General features: G+C 39.5%; 1 protein-coding gene across 4 annotated transcripts in view; it reads left to right on the plus strand.

Annotated features, from left to right (window-relative positions):
- Window positions 1–3,046: 3,046 nt before the first annotated feature.
- grid1a (glutamate receptor, ionotropic, delta 1a) overlaps window positions 3,047–20,282 on the plus strand; it is a 290,493-nt gene continuing 273,257 nt past the window's right edge. For 2 of the 4 annotated variants that reach the window (XM_085477350.1, XM_085477351.1), the window contains exons 1-2: window positions 3,050–3,542; window positions 5,134–5,289. In XM_085477350.1, the coding sequence (XP_085333476.1) occupies window positions 3,464–3,542; window positions 5,134–5,289 (235 nt within the window). In that variant the 5' untranslated portion in view covers window positions 3,050–3,463. Of the gene's footprint in view, window positions 3,543–5,133; window positions 5,290–20,282 lie in introns of all 4 variants that reach the window. The other 2 variants (XM_085477354.1, XM_085477353.1) reach the window with 2 other exon arrangements.

Below are 20,282 nucleotides of genomic sequence, written 5' to 3' on the forward strand. Positions count from 1 at the left end.
ATGTTATTCATAGATAGTTCATGGTAAATGGTAAATGGCCTGTATTTATATAGCGCTTTACTAGTCCCTAAGGACCCCAAAGCGCTTTACATATCCAGTCATCCACCCATTCACACACACATTCACACACTGGTGGTTCAGGGTGGAGCAAGTAGTTATGTATTCATGACTAACAGCAGTTGTTCTGGCTTTGACACATTTGAATGTGACAGCTTCTCTCAATCTAAATTCACTTTTTGGCTTTCTTCCAATAAGGAAGAGAAAAAAAAATCTGTCTTTCCTTTTCACTCCATTGCTCATAGCCATAAACATTAATGAGTCAGGTTTGTGTGACAATGAAATTCCACCTTCATTGCTGAAGAGCAGGCGTGACCTACCCACCAATGTCTCGGTAACAGTTTGCAGCAGTTTTGAGACTAACATAAGTTGACACCCATGGAGGTGCACGAGGTGCACTGCTGAAGTGAATTTAAAGGAACAAAAACAATGAGTTGCAAAGGATTTTTGTTTTAATTTGGAGAATAATCATTAGGAGACATTTTGGACCAACAGAGCAGGTATGAATCAACTGCATAATGAACCCAAAAATATGAACTGAATGGCCTACTTTCTATGAAAAAGGTATTTTCTCTTTCATATTAATCTACTTTCCAATGCATGGAACTTGCCAACCGGTGGCTCAAAACAACACTCTGCGCTTCTCATGAAAATATCTCATAAATACCTTTCTATATGCAGAAAATATATATTAGAGGATATACATTATTTTCAACACATCTGCATTAAATGGTAATAGCTAAAACACTCTGTAACAACAGTACTCTCACTTATACTTAAATATCCCCACCAAATGGCTTGTCTTGTTTGACAATTTACCTATAAACCAGACACAACACAATTTCTTAATATGATATTAATTTCATGTGCGGAAGAATACAGCCACAGGATGTTTTTAAGGTTCATATCCAGAACTTGTTTGATTTAGCACTGATTAAGAACTTGTTAATTATTCTTTTTAATCATCTTATCCGTAAAAAACGATATACATGCTATTGGGCAGCAGCTTCATTGCACCTTACTGGTGTCAGTCAGATTGAACACATCCTGATTATTCTTATGCAGATTTTTCTCGAGTTGCACATCATGTATCACCCCCTCACCCCCCACCCCAACAGAAGAGCAGAATGAAAGAGAGGGGCAGATTTGCACCACAAGCACTCATAATAAACAAGAATGTACAATGAATGAAGCCTTTTTGAGACATATGTGACATGGCAGTTTAGCCAGTATTTAAAATGAATAATTTATTGATGAAATCTCAGCAACATATTGCTTCATAGATCAGTGAAATTAAGAGATGCATTTCTCTGCTGGGACCTGATGAAATTTTTATGGTTTTTTTGGATGCCTGTCATCTTAAAGCACAAATTTCAAGGTTAATCTTTCAGATTTGATCCCCTTGAAATGTGCCCAGATTGATCTACTGTGCTGTGGAAACTGTAATTGGGATCAAAGAGCAATAATTGATTCTTACAGTGTGTTCCTCCCCTTGTTGTCAAAGCAGCTGCTCATATACAAAAAAGGGAAAGAAAAATCTGATATATGTCACTAAGATGTGGGCTAACATTCATCACATATTCAGGCATAAATATCTATACTACCCTGAGCAGTAAAAAGCCTTTCGGGTTCACTCCAGCCTGTTTCCTAATGACATGGCAATAGAGCAGTGAAATATGACCATCACTCATAAAAAGCGACATAAATCGTTAGGAAATGATTGAGATATTTTGTGCTACAGCAGGTGCAGTATCTATAGATGGCCAGTAGGGGTAGTGTGTGATTTTAGTTAAAAACGTTGGAGGCATGTGAATTCACCCCTTGCCTGCAATTAAACTGAAGAACGTATAAAGGCGAGCTGAGGGGTTGCGGGGTGTTTAAAACAGCCACTCCCTTATTACATATTGTTTCTAAGAATGTTGCATCCTGGAAAGAATCAGACAGATATAAATGTGCAGTGTTTGCTCTTCACTTGACTGTCTGTCCGGTGCAGTTCAGTGAAGGAGCTGTCCACTGCTGGTGGTGCTGAAACTTTGTTTTTTTGCGCCTCTGACAGACTTAACCAAACAATTAAGAGATATTTCCGTTTTTATTACATCCACGAGAAATATCCTTTAATTGTAAGATTATGCCTATCTAGAAATCTTCTGCCACGAGTTCCTCTTCTTTATAGCTCTGCAAACGCCGTGCATTGCTCACTGATGTGTGTAAGGCTACCCAATAAAAATTACTCCCACCCTTTAGAGTGATTCGTGTCCTAAAAATTCGCTCCAACACTTTGACCTCGGCTTTATATATAAAAAACACACACCCATAGAGTCAATTATGCAGAAGCAATATTCAATTAACCGAACAAGCCAGGCTATAAGAAAGCGTTAGGTTTGTTTTCTGTTTGCTCCTGTGCGGAATGCTCCTCCGTCAACTCCATCCAGCTGTTCTTTGGCTCAGACAGGCGTTGTGGCTTCTGCCACGTCTGTCTCTCATCCATCAGCCCTCGCCGAGGATCACAGTGTGTAAATCCTTTTCTCTGGCACATCAGCTGCGCTCCGTCGTCGCTGAAGTATGGTGAAAATGTGTCCCAGTCGTTCTGGTCTTTCACATTTTCCCCGAAAACGACAACTTCTCCAAAAGTAAACTGTTCACACCGCCGCCAAATATGTACGCTGACTTTTGCGTGTCTGCTTTTGTCGCGTTGTTTTATTTCTTTTCTTTTTTTGTAAGTAAGGCATATCTTGTCAAGGGATTATTTTTTTCTTTGCCTGTTTTAACCTCCAGTCGTGTGTTTAATTATCGCCTCTCCACGCGTCTTTCTCCGGCTAGTCCAACTCATTTCTACCCGGCTTGTCGAAAAAAGCACCCGAGTCGTGAAGTCTCTGCAGTCACGTGATTAAGACAGGACTGAAGAGAGTGATTTTTTCTCTCTCGGAGTGTGTATGTGAGCGTTTCTCCGTGTGTTGTTGGAGGGGTGTCCCTCCTCCGCATATTTTGCTGCTTGCCATGCTTTAGACGCCGGAGCGCAGGGAGAGAGGCGAGAGTGAGAACGCCGGTCTCTCTCACAGGGCTACCTGTCTTTTTAGGCTTACCTCGAGTCCCCGTCGGTTCGCCCTGGTCTTTTTGAGCCCACCTTCCTGCGGTCGGCTTGTTTTTGTTGGTTTAAAAAAGAGCAAGAGAGGAAGAGAGAGAGCGAGAGAGAGAGAGAGAGAGAGAGAGAGCGAGAGAGACAGAGAGAAAACTGTGGTCATTTCTGTAGGGTCTACGCGGGTCTGGTCTATCAGGAGGAGGATCGCGGTTCTGTTTGGCTCTGGGTTTTGATCATCTTTCTTTCTTTTTTCTTTTGGGTGCTCCATTTGGACAGTACAGGACAGCCGAGCAGAGCTTGGATGAGCCGCCTCACTAAAATCCCGAGATGGAGTTGCTGCTGATCTGCCTTCCCCTGTGGATATTGCAATGCAATTCGGCCAAAGCGGACTCAATCATACATATCGGTAAGCGTCCGGCAAAAAACAAAAGAAAAAACAAAACATGTTTGGGTTGGTCAAGTGTAAAGGGGTGCGGGAATAAAGGTCAGCCAGCTTATACTGCCGAGATCACAAGATGTTGGTGAGAGGGCGGGATAAATAGAGTGTATTCAGCTTCATCCTGCGTTTAAGAAACACTTTGACTCTCCGGCGAGTTGAAAAGTTGGTGTTTTGTAAATGACCAATCACCCGACCCTCATTGCTTCAACTGTTTTGTTCATATTATTTATTGGTATTTATTCTATTTAGCACAGACATTTCTGTCACTTTTCGACGACAGATTGCTGCATTCATGTTGTCTTCACATCTTAACCACACCACTGCCTGCCTTTGAACCGCAGTCCTGTACAAAAAACCCCCCAAAAAAACCCAAAAACCAAAAAGAAAAAACGATTTACAGTAAGCAGAAAGGCCTGTTTCAGTGAAACTGTGAAATAATAATGATAAAAACACTAATGTGCAATAGACAAACCGCTGAGGCTTTTTTTAGACCAAGCTACCTCTTGTGTGTACCCGACAAGCCTCAACTTTCCCCGGAACGTGACTGCAATGTCAAAAACAAAGATAGAGGGAATGTCAGCGGAGTTTCGTTTTATAGATGCAACACACATAGTGCCTCTTTGTACTCCAACTTCAAACCAGAGCTGCAGAGATGTGGAGATGCTTGAAACTCACCACGGCATCCAAACGATCTGGTGTGTGCCCTTAAACATCGCATTAGGTTTGATTTGACACTTTTGAAACAAATCTGCAACCTCCGTATCAACACGGACTCGGTCATTACCTTCATTTTGCCCCCCTTTTCATCAATGAGAAGCGCTGTAATCTCAGATAAAAACGTCAGTGTCACTGTGAGCAAATCTCGTCTCGGTGCTACGCCGCCACCACCGCTGCTGCTGCTGCTGCTCACTGTTTACTGCAACAGTCTGGCAAGCAGCAGCAGGTGCTCAGTCACTGGCTTAATACAGCAGTGGGACTCCATCCAGATAATATTGGCTGATAGTCCGCATAATGTTAGTGTACCCCAATTATTCTTCTCGTTTCCCTGAAACCCCTTTCCGTGATGTATGTGCTCTCCCAATAGCAGCTGATGCCATTCTGCTAAACAGTGGAGGGGGGGGGGGGGCAGTTAAGCTTCAGTATTCCTCCCACACAAGGCCTACTGTGGGTAGGGTGCCGTGGATCTGTTAGGCATGATGGATATTAACTTTCCAAGTTTGACTAAAGCTAGTGCAGTGCGTGTTTCCGATTTTACAGTGGTCTCTGATGAGACCACGTCGCTCTCCGTGGTGCTGAAATCTCACCAGCGAAGACGCTTAGCTTCAGAAAAAAATACGTTTAATGTAAAGATATATAAAAAGAAAAACAGCACTGTTCAGTCCATCACTTTGGCAGACTGTGGGCAATAAAAGCTATGTTGTCCGCATTGGGTCCACAGCAAAAATAAAATTCGTTCATCATTATCTTCCCACATCTAACTTGCGCACACATAACTACTGCGTGCCCCCCCCTTCCCCCCTTCTTACTCTTCCAAGTAATTTACTGTTTTACTCAACAGGTGCCATATTCGAAGAAAACGCTGTAAGAGATGACCAAATTTTCCAACTTGCCATCTCAGACCTGAGTCTGAGCGATGACATTCTGCAGAGCGAGAAAATCACCCACTCTGTGAAACTTATCCAGCCTAACAACCCTTTCCAGGCAGTGCAGGAAGGTAAGCGTTCCTCGACCACCCCCCTCCCGCCCTTGGAATAAATTGCCGCTGCTTTTATTTTTTATTTTAAATCTGATAACTTGGGGCAGCGTGTGGGACGTCAGGAAGGGGGTCATCTTCTCTGCTCAGTAGCTATGATCAAGCAAGAAGTCCGGTGCTTGCTGCGTGGTAATCTTGACTGTCCTGATCTGCTGGAGCCCCAAGAGAATGTTGTTCATTCACACATTGATGCGATGGCTAGTAGAGCGGGCAATGATGATGATTCATGTGCTTCTGTGAGCGAGGGAAATAGCTGTGTGTGCGTGCGCGTAGGCGTGTATGTGTGTTTGTGTGTGCGTCGCCACCTGCAAAGCTCTCTTGCCACTGTACCAAAGCAAGGTGTCTTCTGTGGTTGAAAAGCTAGGTGGAAGCATTGAGTTAAGAGCACAACAGGACAAGATGTTATATGTGTATAAAAATCATGTGAAGACGATCAAATGAAGTTTCCCTACCAATCCAGGAGTTATGTAATGACAAGAGAGTAATATTTCTGGGTTTGCAAGCCTCTTTGAATGTTAAACAATACAGTTTTGTCTACTTCTGTTGGCTTTCCCATACTATAGGTGCCTAGAATGGACACACGTCCACACATCAGACACCAAATTAATAATGAAATAATTTCAGCCAAGGTTATCTCACTCAGATGCTGAACAGACTGCAAAAGGCGATTAAACATTCTTCTGCTGAAATGAATCATTAAGACTTTAATAGGTTCCTGGGGATCTTCAAAAGCTGTTTATGTCCCCTGCACTTAGTTACTAGATCCTACTTTTGTCCCCAGTTGCACAAAGGCCTTGATGACTCATTGCTATTCATAGTGCCCCTGACAGGCAAAAAAATTATATTATGTCTCGCCTTTTGCTATAATTATCCCGTGTCATTTAGCTGAGGCTCTTAACAATGTCACAGATATCTAGTAGTCTACTTTATATTTCCAAAAGCAAACTTTAATCCAGATGAGTCTTAACTCAAGCAGTCTGTCATTTGAGTTCTTTACATATACCAGAAGTATACTGTCATTATCCAGCTGCTGCTGCGGAGATAAGATGAAAAATGTGTTACAGACATATGACACTTGGCTAATTTATCAGTCGTTGTTGCTTGAGATGCAAAAATGTAGTAATTAAACTGACTGGCTAGCAAGTCATTCACCACTTGTACTTCAGTCTAATTAGTGTAGTTAGTCAAAGATGGAACTTTACACCTAAACTTGTTCATGCTTAACTCATACCAATTACCTTAACAATGCTTTCTTTTGACAATGACCTTCACAGTATTTTAACACAACACAATGTCTACATAAACGCTTATAGACACACAAAGTTCTTGATAATCATTTTTCTTCACTGAAAAGCTTTTTATTTCTTATTGAAAATGATTCAGTTTATCACTTCTGAATAAACTGCCTTTCTTTACCCTTGATTGGGTATCATTTAGCACGCTTAATTATTGTTTATGGGCAGGCGCCCGCTAATTAAATATTTAAGTGGTTCATTAGACGGCATTCAGTTTCTGCAGAGAGTTGGGAATAATGTGCAGTCGATGACATGAGGATCAATGTGCGGCCTCAGATTCTTGCACTATACACAAAGTAGGCTGGTGAACACTGAGTGACAACTGGGATAAGTTAACCTTTTGCTTTGCTCTTTTGTTCGCTGCCATCCTGCTGTGAGTGGCAGTCAGGACCTTGCCATAGCATGGTGTAGAGCGAGGAGAGCAGAGGTGGGTATAAAGAGTGAGAGGGACGAAGAGCAAAAAAAACGACTGTGTGTATGTGTGTGTGTGTGTGTGTGGGAGGGGGGGAGGGGAGGGGAGGGGAGGGGAGAAAGAATCATGATCAAGACCTGAATAAACATGAGAGGGCTAAAGAAGAGCAAACGATTTCAGTGAGGTGATGAGGAAAATTTGCCATCTTGAGACAAGTAGTTCTGGTGTCTCGTTTGCCCTTATTTGGCTATCTTTGTCCTTGCTCTGCTAGAACATATATTAATGAGGAAGTCACACAAACGCCATGCAGACAGAAACACTCAACTATTCGGTCCTCCCACGCTTTTATCGTTTAAAGATGACAGCTCAAGGCTGGCTGGATATACTGCCTGACCACACAACTGGCAGATACTGTCCTATTTATAGGCTGGAACAACTGAAATGAATGAACAGGGTGATTTCTACACCGAGAGTGGAAGCTCACAAGCATCAGTGCTCGCCATGAGACCTGTAGGGCTTATCTGCCATCAGCTTTGTGTTAAATAGAAAAACAAGACACTTAAGATTATAATTATATAAAATTCTCTTCCTAAATTGTGAGAGAATAAGTCATGCTGAGGTGAATTTGTCACAGTGGCTAGAGAATGCATAGTAAAGCAGGACATGGTTTATAGTACAAAATATTACAATGCTGAATTTCTTATGTGTACAGAATTTCTCCTCACATTTGTTATGGAATTATTACAAGTAAATAATTCCATGACAAATGTTAGGAGAAAAGAAATATGATTTTTCACACATCTTAAAATTTGCAACCCAGATTTCCCCTTGTAATTTAAAAATAGAAGCTCATCCTCTGAACATATAAGTTTACATGGGAAACAAAGCTTTTATATCTTTTTCTGTCTTACTTTTTATTCAGGGGAAGTTAAAGCAAGGGGACAGCAAACTTGCCTCTGCAAATAAGAACCTATGCATATTTCAAGAAAAGCTCTGCCTGTAAGGCGGAGTTCTTTCCTTTTTTTTTAGCCCCATAGTTACTGGGTGAGCATTTAGACGATATGCAAATAATGTAAACATCTCATGAAACGAGAATGCCATGCATCATAACACAACTTTGCTGCAGGTGTGTGGTCAAAATACAGCAAAGTTGCATTAAGATTCTACAGCCATGTTACAGCCCTGAGAGGCTGAACTTGGGCATTGTGGTAATTTGAGATAAGCATGCTAGCATGCAAACAATATTTTGACAACAAACTCAAAGATGTTAACCTGCTGGTGGCCATTGAAGAAAGGTTCATGATAGAGTGTGCAAAGCTTTATCCTTTAGGCTCTAGTTTCATGTTCTGGAACAAATGTAACTATTGCGGCATTATATGATTAGCAAGCATGCCAACAGGACAACAGTGTGGGACTACTGAAACTTTTCAAAACTAATTCGCTAAACATACATTTCAGTTTTTGCATAGCAGGCATTCAAATAGTATTGAATGCCAAAATCACTTTTTTTGAGCTGTTTCACTATTTTGTGAAGTCCCCAGCAGAGATTTCCATTAGAGTTTAAAGGATATGGGACACAGTTAAGGAAAATAGTTCCCTCCTCAGTAATTTGTTGAGTGTTCTGTCCCGCTGAGTCCTCTTCACACACCACACCACTAGTGACCCTCCATTTTCATCTAACACCTGCCAAGGTAACGTCAAGGAGGATTTAATTCTTTGTCCTTTATGTTCCTGTAAGCCAATAGAGTTCAAAGAAGTTTTTTTTTTCTCTTTGTCCTTTCCTCAGTCCATAATGACAAAAGTTGAAATAATGGGTCCTCAGTGTTGCCATTGATAATTCAATATCTTCCCTGCGAGTGTCTATTTATGACAACTCATTACTCGCTGTGTAAATGTGATGTAATGCTGCCCTTTCGCTATTATTGTCCCTGTAAATTTAAAAAGGCTACATAAATCTTGGTAACAGATTTGTTTGTGCTTTTATGTCTTTTTACACAGAGGGACGATGATCAGGCCATTATACCAGCCCCTGTTAATTATCCAACAGTAACTTTAATCTATCATAAGCACTTCAGTGGGCTGTAAAAAGCCGGCAGGTGACTTAATAAACTAATTAATGTTGTGACAGAGGTGTATACATGTTATTTATTCCCTTCAAAATGTAAAGCATCCATGTAGGCCAGGTAGGATTAATCAGCATTTGCAGAGCTGCTTCTGCGGTTGTTGGGTGATACTTGGAAAAATTGTACATTAGCATGAAATATTCATTTGAAAATAAATTGTTCCCAAAAAAGAAAATCCACATTCTGCCACTTAAAGTAATGCGGCAATGAAGTCATAGCAGATCTTTTCCACATATAAGGTTGTATATATTGAATACACAGACTTACCAGAATTCAGTTTGTCACTGGGAGAGGATGCCATCACCAGAAGGGGCTTATCTAATGTTTCCTTTTTATTTGATTGTCACTTTTTAATTTTTTTAATCCATCCACCATATATAGGGCCTCAAAAACACTTCTAAAAATGGTCATATGTACTTCCTGCTTCCTCCTCACAGTCCTGCAGTGCTATATTACAGAGTTTATTGATGTGATCATTTCCCTGCTTGCACATTATTTATCTGTGAAATGTATCATAACATTTAGCTGGCATCCTGTGTGATTTGAGCTTCTGATCGCTCAGCGAAGGCTGATAAGATCCTACACAATTTTTAGAACTGAGGACTGATCATTAAAGAAGATGCAAATAGGGCTCAGATGTGTTGATTTCTATAACAAATGTGCCTATGAAAGTGGAAAGTTTTTTATTTATGGAGAAGTGTGTTCAGTGCTGTAATATTTATAATATGGTCTGCTTGCCCCTTGCTTCACAATCCAGCTCTTTCACAGATATTCCTCGCTCAGCTTGCCTCATTGCAATTCATTTGCCCTCTTCTGAGAGATTTCAAAGGTAAAATATTCCTTCCTTTGTTGCACAGGTCACACTTTAGTAATATTACAGCTATAACTGTTATGTAACGGACAGTGCATTTCTGTATTTTAACACACCTACACTTTTACACGTAAGCCATTCACAACAGCATTGGTGCCATAGGGAACGCTCTTTGGGGCCTGTCGGCTGAAAGGCAAACTAAAGAACATGCATTCCTGAACATTTTCTTTAGAATAGCCAAAGTCAGCATTGTCTGAAGAGAGAAAGGAAGCGAGAGAGCAGAGTACAGAAGGAAAGGGACACAGAGAGGTCAAGACTGTTAAATACTGGGTCTGCTTAGTAGGCCTGCAGGTTTTGTCCTCTGTGCTGTACAGGAACAGCTGGTCAGAACTGCTCTCTTGTGGTAGGTTACTTCTGTGTCACGTAGCCTCAACATTTGCAACAGATGTCTCATTTGCTAGTACACTGACGCTTCTTGAAAGTAGCTCAGAGACATTTATAAGTATCCAATTATATAAAAAAAAATACTCTAAAGACTTTAAAAGTGGTTTTGACTTTGGTGTCAAAAGACTTGGTCTGCTGATTAACTTCAGGAAAAGCGTCAGTACGCTCAAATGCCACATCTGATCTGTATTCAAAGAAATCATCTGTAGCACTGCTAAATGTCACCATGACCAGGGATTTTAGTAATCTTTTAATTTGGGTAAACAGGGTTGGAAAGTGTGGAAACAAGTTTTTTTTTTTTACAAACTCTTACAAATAAATACACTGAGAAAGAGAGTGGGAGCATTGCATTGCCGATTTTTATTGTTGGCTTTTAGGGAAATTGTGAAGTTTAGTCTGTGTCAGAACTACAATATTGCTCTAATTAGAGAGAGTGGCATGCATTCATGTTGGGCCTTTGTTCATTTGTGTATTCATCACACTCCCTATGTTGCCACACTGGCAGACAGCTGAGGGCTGACTTCAAAGTATTCTCATCGCTTTTCATACTGGCATGTTTGACTGAGGATGTTCTGGGGGGTTCATTGTGTAAAAGCCTGACTGATGGCTTGGGTCGTATGATGGCTGTTTGTACCTGAAGGCCGTATGAAGGAAATGCCCACTTAAAAAAAGGATTCATTTTTTAACTGCACAAAGTACATACAAATCTTGATAGACGTTTGACAGATTATTCCTCCGGTGATCTAGCATGTGTACTAAATTTGGCATCAGAGGATATTATTTTGGTCATTTTGCCCTGTCAGGCAGTGACAGGCGAAATTTACCCTGCTGGTTCCTGTGATTGTTGTTTAAAAGACATTTAACACTTGCATTGATTTTTCCAATATGACAAGAGCATCTGATCTATGAGGGCTGGTTAAAATCTGCATCTATCAGAACACAACTGAGCACATGCCACGCATAACCCAACAAGCTGCCTGTAATAACTTGCTCATGAACATGCAACATATGTTTTCCCCACCACCGGTTTCTCAGTCCCGTGTCTTATTCATGTCCCTGCCTTCTTTGGCATGACAGATTTATAACGAGCTGTAGAGAACACTGTGACAGATGTTAGTGCTTTGCTACGACCCCAAACAGCCCCCAACCACCGCTGGGGATTGGCCATCAATACTGCTCTACCTGTTAGAGCAAGAGAGACCGAATGAGACTCATACACAGAGAAATGGGGGGAGGGGGTGGCCCAGAGGAGATGTCCTGTTCAATCAGACTGATGTTGATGAGGCCTTTGGCCTCCGTCCGTTGTAATACATCGGAGTCCCACATGTTACTAACATCATTTCTCTTTTGTACACACACCGTTATGCTTCGATATTATTGAGCTGCCTAAAGTGTGCTGAGATGGCAGAGATGAGGTGGTGGGGGAGGAAGAGTGGGTGTATAAATGCCGGTAGAGGATTTGTTTGTTTGTGCATGCTGGTATGAATATATGTGTGGTAATATGCTGTAATATTTGAGAGTTTGTGTTGGGTTTTTAGATGCAGGTTTGCGGATGTGTTTGGAAAGTGATTTTGTGGTTTTGTGAGAGGCAGTGTTGGTCATGAAAGCAGTTTGGTGATGGGAGCTTTCAGCTACCCCTTTCACTCACTTGTGATGCTGACTAGCTCTGAGGGAAGTGTGTATAATTTACTACCCACCACCTGCACCATTGGCTGCAAGAAGACTTCATTCCAGGACAGAAGACAAAGAGCAGAAAATCAGCCTCAGAGTAAATCCTATTAGAGCCTAAACAGAAGTCGTCCACAGAAATGGTGTGCGGCTATCTCTGACGTCACACTCATTGCAGACAGAGGGAGGAGAGCGATGGGGTTTGGTTGTGGGTGGAATTGGACTGGAAGTCTTGGTGAATATAGGGATGAAGTAGAGTGAAATAGTGAGCAAGTGTGACAGTGAGGGTGAAAGCAGGGTGATGGAGATGGCTGAAGGCAGTGGGAAAATGCAGGGGGAAAAAGGAGCAGAGCATGTAAAATCTTGGAGTGTATGGAAGACAAGAGGGGCAGAATCATTTGAAACTGCGGACTCGGCTCACTAGCCTTATTGATGAAAAGATGCTAAAATGTATTTGGGAGCCATTGTTTGCATTAGTGCCCACAGACATGACTACCAAGTGGGACCATCTGTCAAAAGAATCCCTTCTCAGTCTTCTCTGACTCTCCGTCTCTCTCACATTGCCATGGGTCCTCTACCATGGCCAGGCAACATGGATTTTATCCAAAGATGAAGCTAAGCTAGTGTGTAAGCTCTCTATGAGTGAAATCAAAACCCAGCTTAAACCTCAAGAGTAAAAAGAGTGTAAAGGGCGAAACATGCAGACACCACTGAAAAGTGGGTCAAATGTGCATCCCGGTATGAATATACATCACTTTGGCTGAGAATTATATTCTACAGTGAATCATCACAAGCTTTTGCATAATTACTCTCTTTTTTTTGAACTCACTATGATGCTGTCTTGATTCTGTACTTACCCAATGGCTTTTTCCTTTTAGCAGTATTTGATCTAATACATCACAGTGGAGAGCAAACTCCACTGTGCAAGCTGTTAATGTATGAATACACTGGCTTATACATGTTGCTAGTATATATTTGTAATATATCTATATCATGGCTAAAGCACTTCTGGATGGATGCAACCTGCATTTCGTTGCCTTGTACCTGTGACATGTGCTGTGACAATAAAGTTGAATTCTATTCTATTCTATTATTGGAATGGAGAGACACAAAAACACAACAAAGCACTTAAGTTCTAGTTTTCTTACTTATACATTGTCTCAGCTGATAATTAGAGTTAATTAGCAGATATTGTGAAATAATGTCCTATTTTAACCAAGTAAGTTAACAGTTAGCAGTACAACATGTTATCTAATCCGTGGCATTATCACATCCAGACAAATTATTCAGGGAACACTCGTGGGATGTGTAGGCCTAATTCCTGTTTTACTACCCTATTCATCAGCAAACCCAGCGTCAGTTTTCCGTAGGTGTAATCACAGCAAGATGTCACTGTTAGGTTTTAATCATTGCTTGAACACGCTTGTAAAATCTTGTAGCACCGCGTTTATTGTATCCCTTGTTTTTTCTTTAATTATATCAGTGTAAAGCACATCTAAGTAGAAGGCCTCCTTCCAAAGAAACACCCACGCCACACCAACATGACCCACTCATCATATATAAAAGCAGGAATAAGGAGGTTGTCGTTGTTTGTTGGTATTCATAAAGCACCCTTGCTGAAATAGCAAACAAATGATAATGTCTCTCCAACAGATGTCTTGGCGCCACTTCATAGTTATGTTTTTCACATATGTGCAAATATATGGGAATGACATAATTCCATGCACTCAGTAAAATATAAAAAAGCTCTCTGAACACAATCATGTGTTTTATTTGATCCTTCTATCTGAAATGAAAAATAATAAATACTGTAAATGTATTGGAGACCTCTGATAGGCTGAAACTGAATGATAAAAAAAAATCACCAATGGGAGTGAGCTTTGTAAAAAAAAAAAGAAAAGAAAGGAGTTTGTGTTCTTAACCAATTTGCCTTATTTATTATATAATAAGAGCACACATACTTCAGGCCACATTTAAAGGTGACAGCACCAGTACAACTTCACTGTGTACTTATTCAGAGTTTAGTTAATCTCAAAGTGTTAACTGAAGGTCTTAATATGTTTCCTGCAGAACGACAGTGTCAGTGTAAAATATGGTGTGATCAGTGTGTATACTGTTGTAATCGTTTACAGTAGAAAATTAAAGTATTCCCATACAATATAGCAATTTGTATTTTATGTATTTTCCTGCAAATTCTTAAGCAGGTATGTGTCTCGTTGAAGAGATATTACCAGTATCTGCTTTTGTCTCTCTTAAAGGATAAGCAAGTTCTTCAAGAAGTAGTATTACAGGATAATTTCTCCTTTTCTTTTCTTCTTACTTTTTCACTTACTGGGGCCATTTTTGCTACTGAACCAGATTATTGATTGGTACCTCATTTTGTGGAAAGTAAAGTGTTCTCACAAAGCTATCATCTTCTTACAACATCTCGTTTTTTTTTCTTCAAAGATTGAACTGGAGGTCACGGGATAGAAGAGTTTTCAAGCATTCAAAAGGTTTCTGACTTTTTATTTCACCTGCATGATGGTTTCAAAGGTTAATGAGGATCACTGTACTGAGAGAAATTTGGTGGAGAGAGCAGTGTTAATATGCTGTTTGTGTCTTCAAGCCTTCTCAAACCCAAGGCGATGTGAATGATTCATTCTCCCACTTGATCGAGACAGAGAAGGTTCATCATCTCGCGTTATCGTGTCAGTCTGAGACACACAGTCATTATGTTGCTAAAGGATTTTCTAACTACAGTTTTTCCACTGTCACGTCAATCACAAGGATAAAAGCACATTTAAACTGTGTAAATAATTATACTGTGTCTGATATAGCATTTATTGCGTACATAATTGTGTTTTTGAGTATCTTTTGCCTGTCACACAGACTTTTGTATCTTGAAATATTTGTTTTTGTGTTTTCTTTTGCGGCTTTAAACTACTACACCACAGCTCTGCTCCTGGTTGAACTCCAGACAGTCTTCAGCTTTGTCCCGTGCAGTGTTGAAAGAGTAATCAGTAACTAATTACTGATTACTTCCTGAAAAAAGTAATCCTGTTACTTTACTGATTACTTATTTTCAAAAGTAATTAGTTACCTAGTTACTTTTTAAAACATGATTTATCCCCTAAATACGTAATAAAGCAATAGATCTTTCAGCCCAATTCTACTTTTTTCTGCATAATCCATCATATAAAATGTAATCAAATGAAAAAGTCTCTTTTTAAAACTTGTTTTATTAGTTTTAAGCTTTTGCATCAAGCAAACATTAAATTATATGCAACATTCTCTGATAGGAAGAAATTTGTTTAACATTTAAACCTAAACCTTTCTGCATATTCCAGCTTATAAAATAAAATAGTTTTTTGTGTTTACACTCACTCTTTCAAATAGATGCACGTAAAACACAGCAGAAAATAAATAAAATCAAAGACTCAGCGGTCCCGTTGCTCTATTTTCGCCTGTATATCAGTAGTGGGGCAGACGGAGGTTTACCCTGGTGCAGGTGTGCCGCAGCGGTCAGTGGAAGGATCCGGCAGTTTCTCTGTGAATTTCACATTCCAGCGGCAGCGTATTTGGTGCTTGCTCGGACGTTTAGGGCTTTTTTCGCTGTAAAAAGACGTTTTCTTCCCACGCAGTGAGCAGCGCATGCTAATGTTTTTGTCACTTTTTACCGAATCAAACTCAAAGTAAGGTCAGTACTTCCACGCTTTAAACGCTGCATACTCTCTCCTGCACTCGTTATATTATCCATTTTTGATCTGCACACAGCTGTCTCATTGTCATGAGACACTCTTGCAAAAAAATCACGGTTTTAGTAACGCAGTAACGAATCTTACGGGAAAGTAACAGTAATCTAATTACCTTTTTGCAATAGTAATCCCTTACTTTACTCGTTACTCAAAAAAAGTAATCGGATTACAGTAACGCGCTACTACCCATCTCTGGACCTGTGCTCGAATAGACACAGGCCCCAAAGGTTAGGAATTTTATGTAGACATACAGAGTTGTGGTGCAACTGAAATACTTTATCTGCCCTTTCCTCTTCAGTTTGAATGATTTTAGGGAACAACATGAGTTTTATGTCCACAAACTAAATGTGTAACACAATCTAAGGATGGAGAGTCCATAAAGGAAGGTAGCTTTATATTTAACTGGTGATATCTTACAGCTTTAAGGAAGCTGTGCATCTATACACATATTTAATCTTAAATTTAAAAAAAATTCATAATTATGGTTTATCGTGATATTCGATCTTTATGGTACTCATAGGATGAATCGCTATGCCTTGCCTTTGGATTCTTTGAGATAAGAAAGCAGTTTTTTTGTGTGTTTGTACACTCATTTATCAATAAATTGCAAGCCTTCTTGGCAAGATTTTAGCTCTTTTAAGCACCTTATAAAACCCTTTATTCTTCTATATATTTTAAAATCACACCACCAGTGGGCCAACTACTTTTTAAAAATTTTGTCCTGAAACTCTTGTAAATAATTGACGGCATGGCTTAAATTGCCTCTATGACGCCACTTGACTGGGCTCACAGTTAAAGACTGTCAATCCTATTATATGAATGCGACTTGGATGTTCCAGCTGATCGAGTTTACAGTTGGCAGATAAAGTCATACACTGTGTAGTGGGATTATAGACTTAATTCTTTAGAACCAGTCACTCCCATCTTTTTCAATTACATTTTTTAAAGTTTTTTTTTTTTAATGATTGATTTGGGACTGTGATGATACGCTCACTGTTGACTTCAACAAGATGCTAAATAAATAGAAGAAGAAAAAGAAAAAGTTTGAAAAGGTTTGTGGCATAAAAGTTTACTGCCGATCTTTCTCTTCATGTAACGTAATGTAAATATAGTAAATAACTGAGGTCTTTAATTACTTCAACTGCAGCAGGTTTTATCTTGCAAATGTATTTGCTGGAAGTAGTCTCTCATTTCTAGCTACCTCTGTTTGATTATTATATGGATGAATTAGGAATGTTCCTGGCGGGTCATTTCTTAGTCGACTAAATAAGGGGGAAAAAAATAGACTAACCAACTAGTCTAAAAAAATAAACACTCAGAAATTAAGCTAAATGTGAGAACCGTTTAACGGACAATGTCAAAAACCAACAACAAAGACATTTTAAACCATTTATCACATTCTTCAATAATGAATCGTGCTTCTTAACTGTGTGGCATCTCACATCATGCTTTATGAACATTGCACGTCATACTCCAGACAACAAAGAAGAAAAATAAAATAAACTGTTGTTAAATATGATATGAAAAGATGTTACTGCAAAAGAAATTCAAGTATGATTAAAATATGACAAATTAACATCAGAAAAATGAAATGACGGGATTGAAAAGTACACCGTGCATTATGAATGATGCACGCTGTTTGAAAATTCATATCAACCATTTCAATAAAAGTTCAAATCTAAAGTAACAAAATGATAAATCATACAGTAATTTTATTCTGCTTATCTGAAATGAGGTCGCAGGGGCAGCAGCCTAACAGGGAAGCCCAGATCTGACTATCAGGTCTATGTTTCCCATAAACAGTATGAGAGATGAATGTATAGCTACAGTAACATTACCCACTGGTTTCTTGGTCCGAGGTTTCTTGAAACTTCAGAATAGGACATAATAAAAACAAAAGTGACAAGGAGAGGCAGGTCTGATTGTGAAGCCACATGTTTATTGGCTAATCACATGACAGTCACATGTTATTAGCCAATGAGCCTGCGGTTTCATGCTGCAGATAATCTTTCATTTTGAGACATAGTAGGAGCAAGATTTACAAAAGGCCATTTCTTATTCAGTATGACCCAAAATGAGTGACAGAGCCTATAAACTCAGCAGGAAAATGTTCATAGATGTCAAGAGACAAACATGTTTTCCTATAGACTTCTACAGGACCAGAAACCACAGCTATCACCACCTAGTGGACTTCAGATAAATGACAAATGGACTGGTTCTTACTCTACTCTAAGAACTCTAAGTGCTTTACACAACGTCGAATGATAGAATGTAAGTTTAAGGAATCACTGGTTCATTTTTCTTACATCCATATTTAATACTGTCTATGGTGAGTGCAAGGCTCCATGTAGATATTCACGTGTGTGCCAATTACTTTTTTTTTTAACCGTGCAGACTCGTCCATGGATATTTTACAATCCACCAAGTACATATGCGCTCTAGGCAGCAGACTTCAAGATACTTCAAAGAAGTGTAACAGAAATGACAAGTCATCGTGTCTGCACCTGTCCATGTCTGTAACAGAGTATAATCAAGGTTTAAGTAGAGAGTAGAGAATATGTAGTTGAGTTTAGAGTTGATACAAATAATAAGTGGGTTTAAATATTTTAAGTGCATGCATATATTCTTACATAAGGGAACTGCATAATTCATTTTATCAACCATTATATAAATTTCATGTATATATGGGACCTTCAAAGTGTCTTAATTCTCTGTGCAGTCAGTGCAGAGTACCCTAGTGCCTCAGGATCTCTTTCTCTTTTCAGTAAGCGGAAAAAGAAGAATTAAAAAATAACTCTCAGCCCATTGTATAATTGCATGAAAAGTAATGCTTAATCTCTTTCTTTCTTAAATTCTTTTAACAGCATAAAATCAGCCTTCAAACAACCAGATTCGAGCATATCTTTAATTCAAAATACACGAAATGTTTTAATTAGATCTGTTTAGATACAGTAATTTTTTTTGTAGATAAGGAAAAAGAATCTAAGAATACTTTCACTATGGCAAATAAAAAAAACAAAAGCAAAAACTCTAGAAGATGCTGTATTCATCCCACCGAGTAACAAGATGGCTGAGGCTCTATCCAGGTAGAAATTGAACAATGGTGAACAAAAAAATAACAAACAAAAACAAAACACCGTGGGAAAAAATAAGATTGTGCAAGTGATTTTGAGCCACTTAGACTTTACTTTTCTCTGCTTTGACTGCAGACACAGCAGCAAACACTGGGTCCAAGATTACAACAGAAAAAATGGAATGAAATGCTTAAAAGTGCTCCATTCTTCAAGAAACCAAACCAAAGGGTGAGCATTACAGAAAGTTTGAGTATGTAGAGGCTCATCCGTCCAATACAATAACAGCATCACAATCAGAAAAAAGATGTCTTAGAGGCACGATGAAAATATGGAAAAGATGAGTGGGAAGAAAAGAGAAGCAGATTGCCTTGAGGCTAGAAAAAGAGGCAAATTGGTGGTGGTGGAGGAGGAGGTGGCAGAATTTCACACCATGTCTCTATCTTTCCCTTTTTTCTTGGACAGCAGGAAGATGTCTATCAAGGCAATGTCATCATTGCTGGCAGTGGAAGCTTCCTCCTAGCAACACTCTGGCAGTCTGTGCAACCAGGAAGAGAGAACAGGAGAATGAGGCATCTCCCAATTGAATAGTTGTCCCTCACTGATTCTCTGTGTGCCCACTCTCCGCCATAACAGAGCCTTCTTTTAACAGAACAAAAATGGAAAGGCTGCAGTCATGCTCATTCCAGCACAAACAGTATGTGTGCTTTTTGTCGCAATGTGACTGGGGAGAGTTCACTACTTGTGCGCATGTCTGTGTGTGTGTGGATATATAAATCATGTAGGTGTGTATGTGCAACAAACTGGCTCGTGTTTCTGCATTGGCATGTGTTGAATTGTATTCCATCAAAAACCCCATAACAAGATGTCAAGATAAAACTATTCTATATTGTTGTTATGGGCTTTGCTTCTTTTTTGTTTCAGATTGCTTTTGGACAGTGTAATCTAATGCCTTGATCCAATGCATTGGTTGATATGGCAACTGCTCCATACTTGAGAAAACAATTTCACTCTGTCTACCTGTTGATGAGTGAAAATCAGACCAACAGACTTGACAACAGGGGTATTGGTCATATGAAAATAAATCCACAAGGAGGAACGGGAAGGTAGAATTGAAAGCATCTGTCATGAAAGCAGTGATTCTCTCTTCCTCAATAACCCAATAATCACATAATAAAACCAGTCTTGTGGGAGACACTTGGAACATTATTTTTAATAATAATGTTCTCTCAAAATACTGTGCAGTGTCCCTTCAATTTAGACAAAACCCTAATGTGAATCTCTGTTAAGGTTTCCAGGCATTGTGCTTTATGTGTTGCCTGCAGAGCATCTTTATCCATACCCACTCCCACACACTGAGGCAATGCCCCACAGTCTGATTGGTTGAAGTTTT

This window comes from Copadichromis virginalis, linkage group LG13 (assembly GCF_057382275.1).
Source record: "Copadichromis virginalis isolate Kocher_CV1m ecotype Utaka linkage group LG13, C_Virginalis_male_GT1.1, whole genome shotgun sequence".
Taxonomy (NCBI): Eukaryota; Metazoa; Chordata; class Actinopteri; order Cichliformes; family Cichlidae; genus Copadichromis; species Copadichromis virginalis.